We start from the raw sequence: 13,601 nt of genomic DNA on the forward strand, positions 1-13,601 counted from the left end.
AAACAAGACTGACTCTGCAGCTCAGTGGTTAGGGCACTTACCTGAAATATGGGAAACCCAGGTTCAAGTCCTTCTTGCAAAGGAAGGATTCAAAGCTGGGTCTCCCATATCCTGGGTGAGTGCCCTACCCACTAGGACGTTAGCTATTCTATGGCACATCAAAATCTCTCGTTTGTTTAAAAAAAAAAAAGTACCACAGAATGAAAACAAATTTCAAAACCTCAAATTTTTTCCTGAAGTGGAATTGTTGTTTTCTAGCCTGCCCTATAATGTACCCCTTGTGAGTACACCCAAGTTGATTCTCATGCACAGCATTTTACTGACAACATTGTAGATGATTCTAGCTGGAGCGAAAAGAGTCATTAATGTAAAAGGTAGCAAACTCAAAACTGATGAGGAAATATGTTTTCAACCTATGTGTAATTAGACTGTGGATCTCATTGCCACAGAAGGTTGCTGAGGACAAGAACTCCAGGATACTGGAGAGAAGAAAAAAGGCAGGTGGTTTTGAGGTTATTGGTGGGAAAAGGTTGAGACTCCTGCAACTGTAGAAGCTTAACACATTGATTAAATTAGGCCTTCAGAATGCTAATACAAATACCAAACTTTTCTTGGTGTACTACGATACAGACCTTGTTTAAAAAAGGGAGTGGACCTGTATATGGAAGGCAAGCAAATCTACAACTATACTACTTAATGCTAACAAATATTTTGGAAAGAGACATGAAACTAAACTCACGCTTTGGGGTTTAAATCAATCTCTATTACGATGAGACCTAATGCGTGTGCGGGGTCAGATTTTCCCAGAGTTGCCTACTGCAGGGTTTCCTGCACCACCCAGCCTGATCCAGCACAGCAATTCCTACATTCTGGGTTATTACAATAATACTGCAAATAAATATGTTTCCTTTTTTTACATTAGGGGCTCAGCTCTGCATTTCTTATCTAGTCAAAGCTCTCAGTAACTTCATGAGAAGTTTTGGAACACAGAAAAGTAATCACTTCGGGTCTGATCCTTTTATGTATTTCTGATTTTTTTTTTCTCTCTCTCTCTCTGTTGTTAAATCTTTACATTGTCCATGTCCCCCATATTTTTTACTCTCTCTTTTCTCAGTGTTTTTTTAAAAGAAGTTATACTTCTCATCTTTTGCATTAATGAAGAATGATGCCTATCACATGTGTTCTGAAAAAATATATAATAAATCCCAGTTATCTGCAGGGATATAGGATGCAGACTTGAGTAAGCTAATGAGGTCCTGGAGGCTGAGTTTGGCAGCTCTGATTATCCAGCAGATGGAAGAAAAAAAAAGCCAGAGATATCTGACAGGCTTATTTGAAAAGGTAACAGTGTGCAGGGAAGCCCGTTAAAATGAACATAGGAACTTGAGTTAAGAATAGTCTGTTTGAAAACAGTGCACAGGTGTGCAAGTGATCGCTACTCTTAATATTAAGCACTAAGCTTACTTTTGAACTATGAAATCTATTTCTTCCAGCAATCCTTCCTCTCTTCTTCTAATCATTACAGGCCCAGCTCTGCACACTTCATCAAACAAGCCTTTAAACTCATCAGGACTATTCATGGTAGTAAACACTATGTTCAGCAGCAGAGGTAGTCAGCAATGTTCACTACACTCAGCAGCAGAGAGCTTTCACAAAATCAACACTTCTGAGACATTTTCTTTTTTGCAAGGTTCAAAATGGGGGGAGGGAATCTTTTTTGGAGGGAGCAAGCGAGGGAATATTTTGCTTTTTTTTTAAAAAAAAATCACATTTTTGAAATTTTGAATTTTCAATATGCTATATTCCCATTCCCTTTTTTCCTTCTTGCCACTCACTACAATAAAATGAATGATGTCCAAATGCGGGGTTCCTCCCTCCCCGCCCCACACACACACTTTTTCATCTGGCCCTTCTAATTTTTCCAAAGTTTAAGATACAGGAAAGTTGCAGAAGGGAAAAAATTAAAATGGAGAAAAAGAAAAGAAGGGGGGCAGGAGGCGATACCCCTACACATCATTCATTCTGTCACATTCAGTGGCAAATAGGAAAATCAGAGACAAGAAAGGCAAAAACCCCATAAATCTGAACATTTGAAATTTGGGGTTTTGATGAAAAACTGGACAATTTTGAAAACACAAGGCTTTTTGTGAAACTTTTCAGTTTAAAAAAAGCCATCTTTCAGAAGAAAAAAAAAGTTTCAAATGAAAAGTTTCAACCAGTTGTACTCAGCACTATTGGCCTGAACCACTTTGAAGCAGTGGATGTCTTTGGGCCTTTGGAAAAGGACTTGCAAGCTCAGACCCTTAGAATCTCCCAACCCTCCCTCTTCTTTGGCTTGTGTTTTTTTGGCTATGTCTAATTTAGGGCCCCATCCTGCAAACACTACCGCTTACTACTGTGCTCTCCCTTGAAATGGCTGGGATTTATCAGGGCAGTAAGCGCTACACCAAGCATTTGCAGATGTGCATGTATAGTTGGAAGCCCACGTTCTGAAACTGTGGTCTATGGACTTCCAGTGGTCTACAGAGCACTTACAGATAAACCATGGAGAACTAGCTAGACATTTGGTGCCTTCAGAATGTTAATTTTCACGTAAGCAATTCCTATGGAAGCCCCTGTAATGATGTTTAATCAGCAATGAGAGGTGACCTGTGTGAGGTGTCCATTAGACAAACTCTTTTCAGTTGTTGTCCATACTCTGAAGATCCATGTTATAAGTTCTCTGGGCAAGAGAGATTCCTGCAACTCAGTGCCATTGACACTAAAGAAGCCCGGTGAATCTATAGATGTGTGCGTTTGCAGGTTAGTTAGTGTAGCCTCTTTTTAAAATTGAACAAAGAGCTCTGTGTTAAACTGTCGTGTCCCTAGGAAGTGAGTTCGGCTCCTGTGGTGCTACAGTTTTCAGATCAATTAGATTGGGGGACTCTTAGGAGCACAGAAGATCAAATACAGGGACCACAAACAAGATTTTTTACTTGTAACTTATAAAGTTACAATCACAAACAAATATATAAAAACCTAAGAAATCCCATGCACTCTCTAATGCTGTATTCATACTCAGATATCCAAAGATATTACAGAGTTTGATGGATCTTTCAACAGGTGGTCATCAATAGAGGAGTGCTTCTTGCTGGGGTCATCACAATGAAGTCTTCCCTCAGGGTCTTCCCACCCTATCCATACCAACCAACCCCTTTTATCTTGTTGTTCTGACCAAGCTTAACACTTTATGCTTATGCATGAAGGTTCCAACTTCTTTTACTTATCTGTACTTCCACACCCCATCCATTTTGGGGTGCTCTGCTTTACACAGGTTGTTCTCTGAGTTTCCCTTATTCTCATTAGCATTTATGTAAACATGTTTCCATGGTGACCTGTGGTCAGGTGCCTTGCTGTCTAGATGGGCACACTTTGGTCTCTTTTTCTGGAACATCACCAGAACAGTAATCTTGTAACCTTTACTCCTGGGGGAATTCTGTGTCACTGTGTGTGGGCAGAATTCATGTCCCCTGCAGATTTCTTTGCTTCCCTGCAGAAAAATTACTTACTGACAGGGAAGCTGCAAAAGCAGTCATGCAGCACTCCCTAGCAGTACAGGCACCCAGAGCAGCCGGCACAGAGGTAAATCACCATGAGGCTGGGGACACCCCAGACAGTGGCACCTACCCTAAGCTGGGATCAGCTGCTAGTCCCAGCTGGGCTGGAGGCAGGAGAGGATGGGACTTCCTCTTCCCCTGCAAGGAGTGGCTGCGGCTGTGTCAGACTCACCCCCAGAAACCTCCCCCAGCTGCAAGAATCTCAGCATCCTCCCCTGCTTCCTGCTGCCATCGCTCCTCAGCTGCGGGAGAAGGGGTCACTGTATGGGGAGCTGCTCCCCCATCTGCCCAACCTCCATGCATCCGGACCTCCCATACCCAGACACCCTCGCCAAGCTTCACCCCGTATACCCAGAACCTCCCTACCCCTCCATATCCAAACCCTACCCCACTGAACCTCAACCCCTGCATCTAGAGCCCCCCTGCACCCAGACCCCTCCCTTCAAATCCCCACCCCTGCACCCAAACCACCCCCAATGAGCTCCCTGCACTCAAACCCATAGATGCCGAATCCATGGGTACTCTAGGGCTGGAGCACCCACGGAAAAAATATAGTGGGTGCTCAGCACTCACCGGCAGCCCCACAAAGCAGTGCCTCTCCCTCCCCCCAGCACCTCCCATCTGCCATGGTTCAGCTGTTCAATAGCATGCAGGAGGTGCTGGGGAAGAGGGGAAGGAGCAAGGGCGGGAAGAAGTGGGGCATGGAGGTCTTGGGGGAAGGCGTTGAATGAGGGCAGAGTGGGGCAACTCTTAAAGATGGTGCCTATGCTCAAACCTCCACACTGACGAACCCCACCCCCCCGCACAACTCAGAGCCTCCACATCCAGAGCCCCATGCCACTGACCCCCAACTAGCTGCACCCAGACCCCCACCCCACTAAACCCCACTCCCCCAGCTCTCCTGCTTAGACCCCACACACAGACACCTCCGCTGAGCCCCAACCACCTTCACCTGGAACCCCTGCAGAGTCCCATTGCCCCTGCACTTCCCCCCAATGCACTCCCTCCCCTGCACTTCCCCCCTCTGTGGATCCAGATTCCCCATACCTATACCCCCGACTGAGCTGCCTGCACCCAGATTTTCCCACACAGAACCCTCTCACTCCACACCTGAATCCCCCCACACTGAGCCACTTCACACTTGGATCCTGCCTGGTTGAGCCTGCCTGCCCCACACCTGGTGTACCTGGTGCAGAGGGGCAGGGCCACAGGGTGTTTCTGGGGCAGGTCCACGCCTTGTGGTGTCGGGACAGTGTGCAGGCTCACCGCTCAGTCCATGTCCCGGGGTGGGTGGTGGAGGGGCTGCAAAGTGATCTCCCACCTTCCTGCAGCCAGAAGCGTGTGCTCCCCACTGTCATGCTGGAGCCTCTGCATTTATTTAATGACAAATAAAACTTGCAGAATTTTAAAATGTGTGCAGAATTTTTAATTTTTTGGTGCAGAATTTTTAGTATTTTGGCACAGAATGCCCTTAGGAGCAGGTAACCCTACAGGCATAAAGTCAATCTTAGGTCGCCCACTCGTGTCAAGTCTTCTTAAGCCTGAGGCCTAGTGTGGCTAAGCTGAAATCTTTCAGCCCTTAGCCTGTACACCTTGCATTACTGCCTTATCTTACTTGTATACCTAATACACACTTATCACTCCTAAATACTTGTCAAATTTATATTCGTATAATCCTGTCCTACTTCTATCTATTCATCACACAGTGATTGCATAGGAAATAACATAACCACAACAATAACCCAACTAAATGATAAAATGAGCTAATTAGCCACATTATACTAACCGTGCTACATCAGTGTCAATAAAAAATAATAATTTTAATTCTCACCTTTGTTGCCAATGACTTGAGCTTTCCCAGCAATGACTGTTTATTTGAATATACTATTTCCTCTTCGTTGTCTTCTCCTTCCATTATAGCACAGCTGTCAGCAGCTGGAAGCTCACACTCTTTCGAGTTAGCTGTCATCACTAATTTGGAATATTTATACTCCAACCTAAAGGTACAAACTTGGACAGTTACTTTCTTAATACCCCATATTCTAGCTGCAACAGTGCAGGTGGTCAGAACAGTATCTGCAGCTATTCCGCGGGGTTATTTGTTAAGCATTTATAAAGAATCTGAAGTTATATTTTAAGAACCAGAAGTAAGAAAGCATGACTAGAACTGCAGTAGCAACTCATCCATTTCCTGTTTTCCAGACTAGAAGAGAACAAACTCCATCCCATGAAGTCTTTAAATCAAAGACTTTTTTTTAGACTTTTTCTAAAAGATATAATCAAGACCAAGCAGAAACTGTAAGCTTGATTCAGGAAACACTGGGTAGAATTCTGTGGCCTATATTATGCAGGAGGTCAGACTAGATGATCATAATGGTCCATTTTGGTCTTAAAATCTATGACTTTACCAATCTCTATTGCTTCCAGCCTTAAGCCAACCTCTGTCAGGGGTTAGGAGGAAACTTCTCATGGCTATCCCACAACTGCCTACTTCAGGGTATCTTGCACCTTCCTCTGCAGCATCTATTATGGCCACTACTGGAGACAGGAAATTGGACTAAGTGGACCACTGGACTGACTAGGTATGACATTTCCTACACTGCTTTAGGGTTTGATTTCAAAGTCCAGTGGAATCCATGGGAGTTTTTCTAGTGACTTCAATGAGCTCTGGATCACGCTTTTGATTTATTTTTGTATGTCACCTCCAGTACAATACTTACTTCTGATTTTTCTTCCAGAAGTAGCAGGTTAAGGCTACGAGCAGAACAGCTGTGAATGCACCAACACCTGCTCCAACTTTTAACCAAAAGTCCATGGTTTCACAGGTGCTGACCCTTTTCTCAGGCAAGGCAATCCCCTTCATGCATTGCTTTGGCTCGTTCCAGACATATAAGGTTTCCTTTCAAAAAAACAAATAAGAAAGAATACAGAAAAGTTGATGTGAATGTAGAGAACGTTTGTGGACATTTTGAGGTTAAGGCAACAACATGTTATTGAGGCAGAGAAATTACTGAAAATAGAGGTGTTATTTACTTCAAAAAAATATTGTATTTATCGTATCATGGCCAGATTCTCCACTGGGTTAAGTACCTTTTCTCCATACACTACAGGGACGTATACCGGCTGTAAATGCCCGGGAGAAATCCCTGCTGGCACAAGTGTATTGCTGTCAGGTCCTCTGCCTATGGCCCCCCCTCATTCAGCACAGAGGAATGTGTTGGGAGAAGAGATGTAGGGTAAAGGGAGTAGGTGTGGTGTAGTCTGGCTATGACGTCCAGGACCCTACCCCAGTGGAGCAACGTAGGGTATGTCTACACTGCAATCAGAGGTGTGACTGCACCCCAGGTAGGCTAACCCATGCTAGCTCCAATCTAGCCTGCTCCCTAAAAATAGCAGTGAAGACGATGCAAGGCTGCACTGTTGCAACAGCGCGTACCCTGGTTCTGATCAGACTAGTCCATGCTCCTGTGTCTTCTGTGCTAGCTAAAGCTAGTGCAGCTATATCGACATGAGCGGCAATCATGCCTCCGATTGCAGTGTAGACATACCCCTAGAGCAGTGTGGCAGCTACTCTATACTACACAGGGGCTTGGGACAGCCCTAATTATCAGGGAGCTGTAACAGGGCTCCCCAGTGCCCCGATCCCTTGCTCCTGTGCTGGGCTGAGTTCTCGTGCAGGGCAGAATCTAGCCCATGTCTCCAAAATGGCTTGGCCTAGTAACCTGCAATTTAACAGTAAGAATAATTTTGGAATGAGACCCAACTGCACTCCCCTGCATCATGGCTGCAGGCACGGGGAGGGGACAAAGGCTGTATCCTCAATGCTTGCTCCTCACACAGGCTAGCAGAGATTGGGAATGACAGAGAGGGGAATGGGTGGAGCCTGCCTCTGACGTGGTCAGAAGAGCAGATCTGGAATGGGGAAGGGTTAGTAATCTGTGAATGGAGAAGGCCAGTAGCAGATAACTTCTCCTGGGAGCAAAGAGGGAGTAGGAATGAATTGTGAATCTCTCCCTGGTCTGCTCTTGGAGCAGCATGGCTATGTGATGTACAGGCACAATCTAGCCCTGTGGCTCTTACACAGGCAGTTTAACAGCACCCCCAAGCCTACACAACTCATCCAATTTGACTAAAAGGCATCAGTCCTCTACCTGAAATCCCTTTTTACAAGCTCCCTCAATCTCATGGTAGTCATGCTCTGTGCACAAAGGGCAGGCTTCTGCACTTTCCCACATGAAGTAGAAGGTGCATCCATCACAGGTGCCAACGGGGCATGCGCTAGGAGAAAAGCAAAGTTTGGTTAGCACTTGTGACACAGGTTTCATTCCGGGGAAAGGAGAACTGGTCTGGATTCTATGCCTCCAGCCTGCTGCTCAAGAACACTAATAATAATTAATGACCACTCATTGATTCAACATTTCCAAAACAAACCAAAAAAGCCCAGGGAAAGCTTTTTCAATCAGCGAAATATCTAGCTTCAAATAAAGAAGGTGTTAGTCTCGCAAATTAATCTGGCAATAAGAGGCCAGATACCACTGATACTACGCTAATATAAAACCTTATAGACTAGACTAGAAGCAGTCACTGAAAGCACTGGAGTTATTCCAGATTTGCACCAACATACCCAAGGGGAGAATCTGGCCCATAATGTTCAGCTTTGTAAATATTTTCTAATATCTTTAAAAAGCATTTCCTAAGATGAAGTTGAATCAACTTCTGACTTCATAACTGTGTTTTATGTATATCTTTTGTACTTGAGGGTGTCTTTCTGATGTGTTCCAATCAATGAATTAGAGTGACTAAACAATGAAGAAGAGGAGTACTTGTGGCACCTTAGAGACTAACCAATTTATTTGAGCATAAGCTTTCGTGAGCTACAGCTCACTTCATCGGATGCATACCGTGGAAACTGCAGCAGACTTTATATATACACAGAGAATATGAAACAATACCTCCTCCCACCCCACTGTCCTGCTGGTAATAGCTTATCTAAAGTGATCATCAGGTGGGCCATTTCCAGCACAAATCCAGGTTTTCTCACCCTCCACCCCCCCACACAAATTCACTCTCCTGCTGGTGAGGAGAGTGAATTTGTGTGGGGGGGTGGAGGGTGAGAAAACCTGGATTTGTGCTGGAAATGGCCCACCTGATGATCACTTTAGATAAGCTATTACCAGCAGGACAGTGGGGTGGGAGGAGGTATTGTTTCATATTCTCTGTGTATATATAAAGTCTGCTGCAGTTTCCACGGTATGCATCCGATGAAGTGAGCTGTAGCTCACGAAAGCTTATGCTCAAATAAATTGGTTAGTCTCTAAGGTGCCACAAGTACTCCTCTTCTTTTTGCGAATACAGACTAACATGGCTGTTACTCTGAAACCTAAACAATGAAGGTTTATTAATTGACTAACTGAGCCACGTTGCCATGCACTGCTAGATACCAAAGGCCAAATTTTCAAAAGTGGCCAATGATTTGGGATGTCTCAAGTTGGACATGCCAAAATTGAGGCAACCTAAATGAGTATCCACCTTTGAAAATTGTGGACTCAGCCATTTTAACTTTGTACCCCAATGCCTGCCACTCCTAAATGAAAGCTGTCAATTGTTTAAAAGTAGATGTCACTGTTCTCTAAAGATGTCAAATTTACAGTTGTATTTCATCAGCATAATTTATACAGCTACCACTAGGTGGCCAGGTAATACAGACCTCTGCTCTAGTGACTCTGAATTCTTTACAGAATAAATTTTATATTTGAAGAATGCTGAGAAACAAAATTTATATGAAAAATAGCAGGTCATATTCATCCTTGATGTAACTCCAATGATTTCATTGGCAAATATCTAGAATTACAGAGGGAAAGCTATACATTACTAGAAACAATTATATATATTTGGACAGAGTTCATCCCTGGTGTAACCCCCCACTGGCAGCAAAAAAGTTAAATTTTGTCACAAACTATTTTTCTAGTAACATCTAGCATTTCCCCTACAGTTACAGACATTTGTGTGAAATAGAAACAGAACCCCAATGTTCTATTAACATTGTGGGTAACCCAACCACTGCTGCCACCCCAATATCCAGAAGCTTATGTAAACCCCATTTCTTTTTCTTATTTCAAGGTGTTCAGGCAAAACCACTTATTGCAAAGAGTAATTACAGCTGCTGTTTCTACTTGCTCTGAGTTGATAGGGGAACATTCCCAGACAAGGTGACAATACAGAGCCTTGAGTGACTGCAAAGTACTTGCCATTTTAGCACACTAAAGGGTGGGCAGAAAGTTGTTAACCATGCTCGGTAGCTGTTTTGAAGCTTGTGTGGAAGGCTTCATTAAGGGCAGACATTCCTACATGAACACACATTCCCACCCCCTCCCCCCACCTTATCAGTAGTGAGTTCTGGCAGGGGTACAAAACTGGCAGCCATTGTGAACACTAGTGAGATCCAGTCCAGCCCTGCAGGGAGAAGATAGAGCAGGCAGCAGTAACCCAGACTGATCTGAGGGGTGGATCTCAACGCTGAAAGGTTTTATCTCTGTGCTGAAAGGTTTTCTCTTTGGAGTGCTACTCATAAAAAGGAATCTGAAATCATTAGTTGTGTGTGCGCGCATAACTGTCTTATGGTAAAGACTGGTACAGGATTCCTAAGCAGAGGGGAAAAAAAGAATCCGATTATAATTTCCACTTTTAGTATTTGAAAAGTTCCTATAGAAAATCCAGCTGTGGTCTCTTGCAAGGATAGGAATTCAAGGTCTGTGCACGGTCTGCAGCACAGAATTGGTAAGCAAATTGACTTACCTCCCCTCTACATAGCTTACACATGGAGGAGAGAAGCTGATTTCTACATCTCCAACATATTATGGAGAGCCATCTTCATATCAATTACATCCCTTTCAGCTTCCGCATATCACATGGAAGCTCTGTATAAAATCTTTTATCACTCCTTTCTCATGCCAAGATGACTGTTCCGTATGGGATGCCGAAAATCTGATTTCTGCTGCTGTAATTGTGATGCTTTGAGTGATTTCCTCCGTAAGTGGCAGACATGTTCTGTAACAGTTAATTAGCGGAAGGATGTTTACCAGCCTACTGAACGGGTAACAACTTCTCCACACACCTGAGAAGTACAAATGGCCCTATTTCATACTCAGTTAGTAGAACAGAATACCATCTGCACTTCCATGACACTTGCTCAATTGTTGTGACTGGCAGCTAGATTGATTCTAACAGTGACTGTAACTGGAAGTCTACTCAGCAGCCAAAAATATTGGTTCATTAAAACTGGATCATACAAAAACTGACTTAAAAGAGATTTGTAGTGTCACCCTGAAATCTGTCACACATTTTTCATAGACTCATAGATATTAAGGTCAGAAGGGACCATTATGATCATCTTGTCTGACCTCCTGCACAACGCAGGCCACAGAATCTCACCCACCCACTCCTGCGATAAACCTCTCACCTATGTCTGAGCTATTGAAGTCTTAAAAAAATCCAGAGAGCTAGAAGACCAACCTCACTTGCCTTGATTTGACTAATTCAGAACACCACCTCTGGATCACAGAGTATTTTCTCAGGAACATTGGTAGGCCTATTTCCCATGCTCCTTCCATCTGACACCCTGGCTAAACCAGGAATAAACTACAAAGCAGGCACTGCTTATTTATACATTTTTGTTACAAATACAGATGTCTACTTTGATATTAAATGCTCTGCTTCAACTGTTATTGGATCACGATCTTCTTCAATCCATCCAAGATACTTATATGATCCCCTTTACCATAATATCTGAGTACGTCACAATCTTTAATGTATTTATCCTCGCAACACCCCTGTGAGTTAGAGAAGTACCACATTTTATAGATGGGGAACTGAGGAACAGAGAGGCTAAGGGACTTGCCCAGAGCCACACTGGAAGTCTGTGGCAGAGCAGGCAATGGAACTAATGTCTCCTGAATCCCAAGATAACACCCTAACCTCTGCATCATCCTTCCTATCATCATCATCATCTTTTCTTCCATAAATTGAGGGGATGGTTTGTACAAAAATACGGTCTTTGCATTTTGCCTGAAGGTGGCCAGAATGAGGCTCATCCTGATCTCTGGTAATTATATATGCAAGAGCCCGGGAGATACTGGGGAGCAAGGAAGCAGACCTGGGAGAAAGAAGCGTTTGGGGAAAAATCCTTTTACTGTTTCTTTAAGGGGCCCAGGGCCAAGAGATTGGCAGAGGGGGTGGGCAAGGCTCTCCTCTCCCCCAGCCAGTTGGGGATGAGCTGGGGGACAGGGACCAGCATAAATGCGACATCCTCCCTCATGACCGGGCAGACACAAGGAGCTCCCAGTGGGGAAAACCTGGCCTGCTGAGTAGTCTGATTAAGGACAAGGGATCAGCAGAGGAAGAAGCTGTAAAAGCACTACAGCTGGTTAACCCATAACTCAGCTCCAGTGAGGAGATCTGACGATTCCTGTTTAAGAAGAATTAAATAATCTGATCAACAGAACTCAGCTCCAGGGAGAAGAGCTGGAGAGACTCCTGTTTAAGGAAAGAGTGAGGGACTAATTAATACAACCCAGTTCCAGAGTAGTAGAGACTCCTGCATAAAGATCTGAAGGCCATGATTCTGGGAGCTGTGATTCTGGGAGCCGTCCCCTCCCCCCCCCCCCCGCAACGGCAGGCAGGGCCACCCGGAATGCAGGGGCTTTAGGGGCTTCAGAGCCCTGGGCTAAGGGGTCCCCGGGGCCTTGGCCTGCAGCTCTAAAGCCCCTTTAGGAATGCGGTCCTGCGAGCACGGGCTGGAGGACTCAGGAGGAGCAGAGGCAGCCGCGCAGCCAGAGAGAAATAGCGCTTTCCCCTTCAAAGTGCCACTTCTCTCCGGCCGGCTTTGAAGGGGAAAGTGCCGCTTCTTTCCGGCTGCCGGCTGCGAGGCTGCTACTGCTCCTCCACGGGCCGGAGGACTCAGGACTGCCCCCACCCCCTTTTTTTCCCTCCGGCAGTGCTCCTCCTGCCATGCAGCCCTTTTGCTCCGGTGGCGCTCCTCCTGTTGCGCCCCCAAATCGATCGTCTTGCACACCCCACTTTGGAGACCACTGGTCTAGACCATCCAAGGCAGATGGCTATCCAGCCTCCTTTTGCAAACCTCCAGTGAAGGAGCTTCCACAGCCTCCCGAGGCGTCTGTTCCATTGTCCCACTGTTCTTACAGTTCAGAAGATTTCCTGAGATTTAATCTAAATCTGCTATTGCTGTATTTGAACCCATTGTCCTGAAGGAAGGAGCCAGAGAGGATGCATGCCCAAGGTATCTCTAAGTAAGGGCCTATTTATGCTTATGGCTTTTATTAATAAACGGGATCCCTAGAAAGGGGGGCACTTTGACTAAAAGCTCTGTCTGGACTTGCTTATATCCCAGATGAATGGAAGTCAGGTGGGACTGACCTGTGGCACCATGCTTAACTGAAAGGGGCACACTGGGGTGACCTACATGCCATCACACTAGGCCCCACCCTATAAGGGCTTAAAACCCTCCTTAAAACTGCCCTTTCCTGTGATGCCTACAAAACATTTGACAATTAGTCTGCTGGCATGCTGAAACCACTGCTTGTCATGCTGGCTAATACAGTCTCACTGTTTCCTTGTACTCCCCTATCTTCTATGTCTGGTCTTATCTTGGACTGTAAGCTCTTCGGGGCAGCAACTGCCTTTTTGTTCTTTGTTGGTACCGAACCTAGCACAATGGGTCCGTGACTGGGACTTCTAGGAGTCAGTGGAGCAGACAAAGTATTGGCACAGATTCAGCGATTATAAGGCCACAATGGACTATTGTGAAATGGCCCAACTTGATTATCATACCCATTGTAAGGAGAGTGATCACTTTAGATAAGCTATTACCAGCAGGAGAGTGGGGTGGGAGGAGGTATTGTTTCATGCTTTGTATGTATATAACAAGATCTTCCACACTTTCCACAGTATGCATCCGATGAAGTGAGCTGTAGCTCACGAAAGCTTATG

The 13,601-nt window shown here is 44.9% G+C and overlaps 1 protein-coding gene across 2 annotated transcripts in view; it reads right to left on the minus strand.

The window, feature by feature from the left end:
* Positions 1 to 13,601, minus strand: part of ELAPOR2 (endosome-lysosome associated apoptosis and autophagy regulator family member 2) — a 140,215-nt gene that overhangs the window by 6,152 nt on the left and 120,462 nt on the right. For both annotated transcript variants that reach the window (XM_084617267.1, XM_084617266.1), the window contains exons 19-21: positions 7,748 to 7,874; positions 6,317 to 6,495; positions 5,428 to 5,593 (exon numbers count right to left, since the gene is read on the minus strand). In XM_084617267.1, coding sequence (XP_084473393.1) covers positions 5,428 to 5,593; positions 6,317 to 6,495; positions 7,748 to 7,874 — 472 coding nt within the window. The remainder of the gene's footprint in view (positions 1 to 5,427; positions 5,594 to 6,316; positions 6,496 to 7,747; positions 7,875 to 13,601) is intronic.

The sequence above is a fragment of the Lepidochelys olivacea genome (assembly GCF_965140295.1).
Source record: "Lepidochelys olivacea isolate rLepOli2 genome assembly, chromosome: 1".
Lineage (NCBI taxonomy): Eukaryota > Metazoa > Chordata > Testudines > Cheloniidae > Lepidochelys > Lepidochelys olivacea.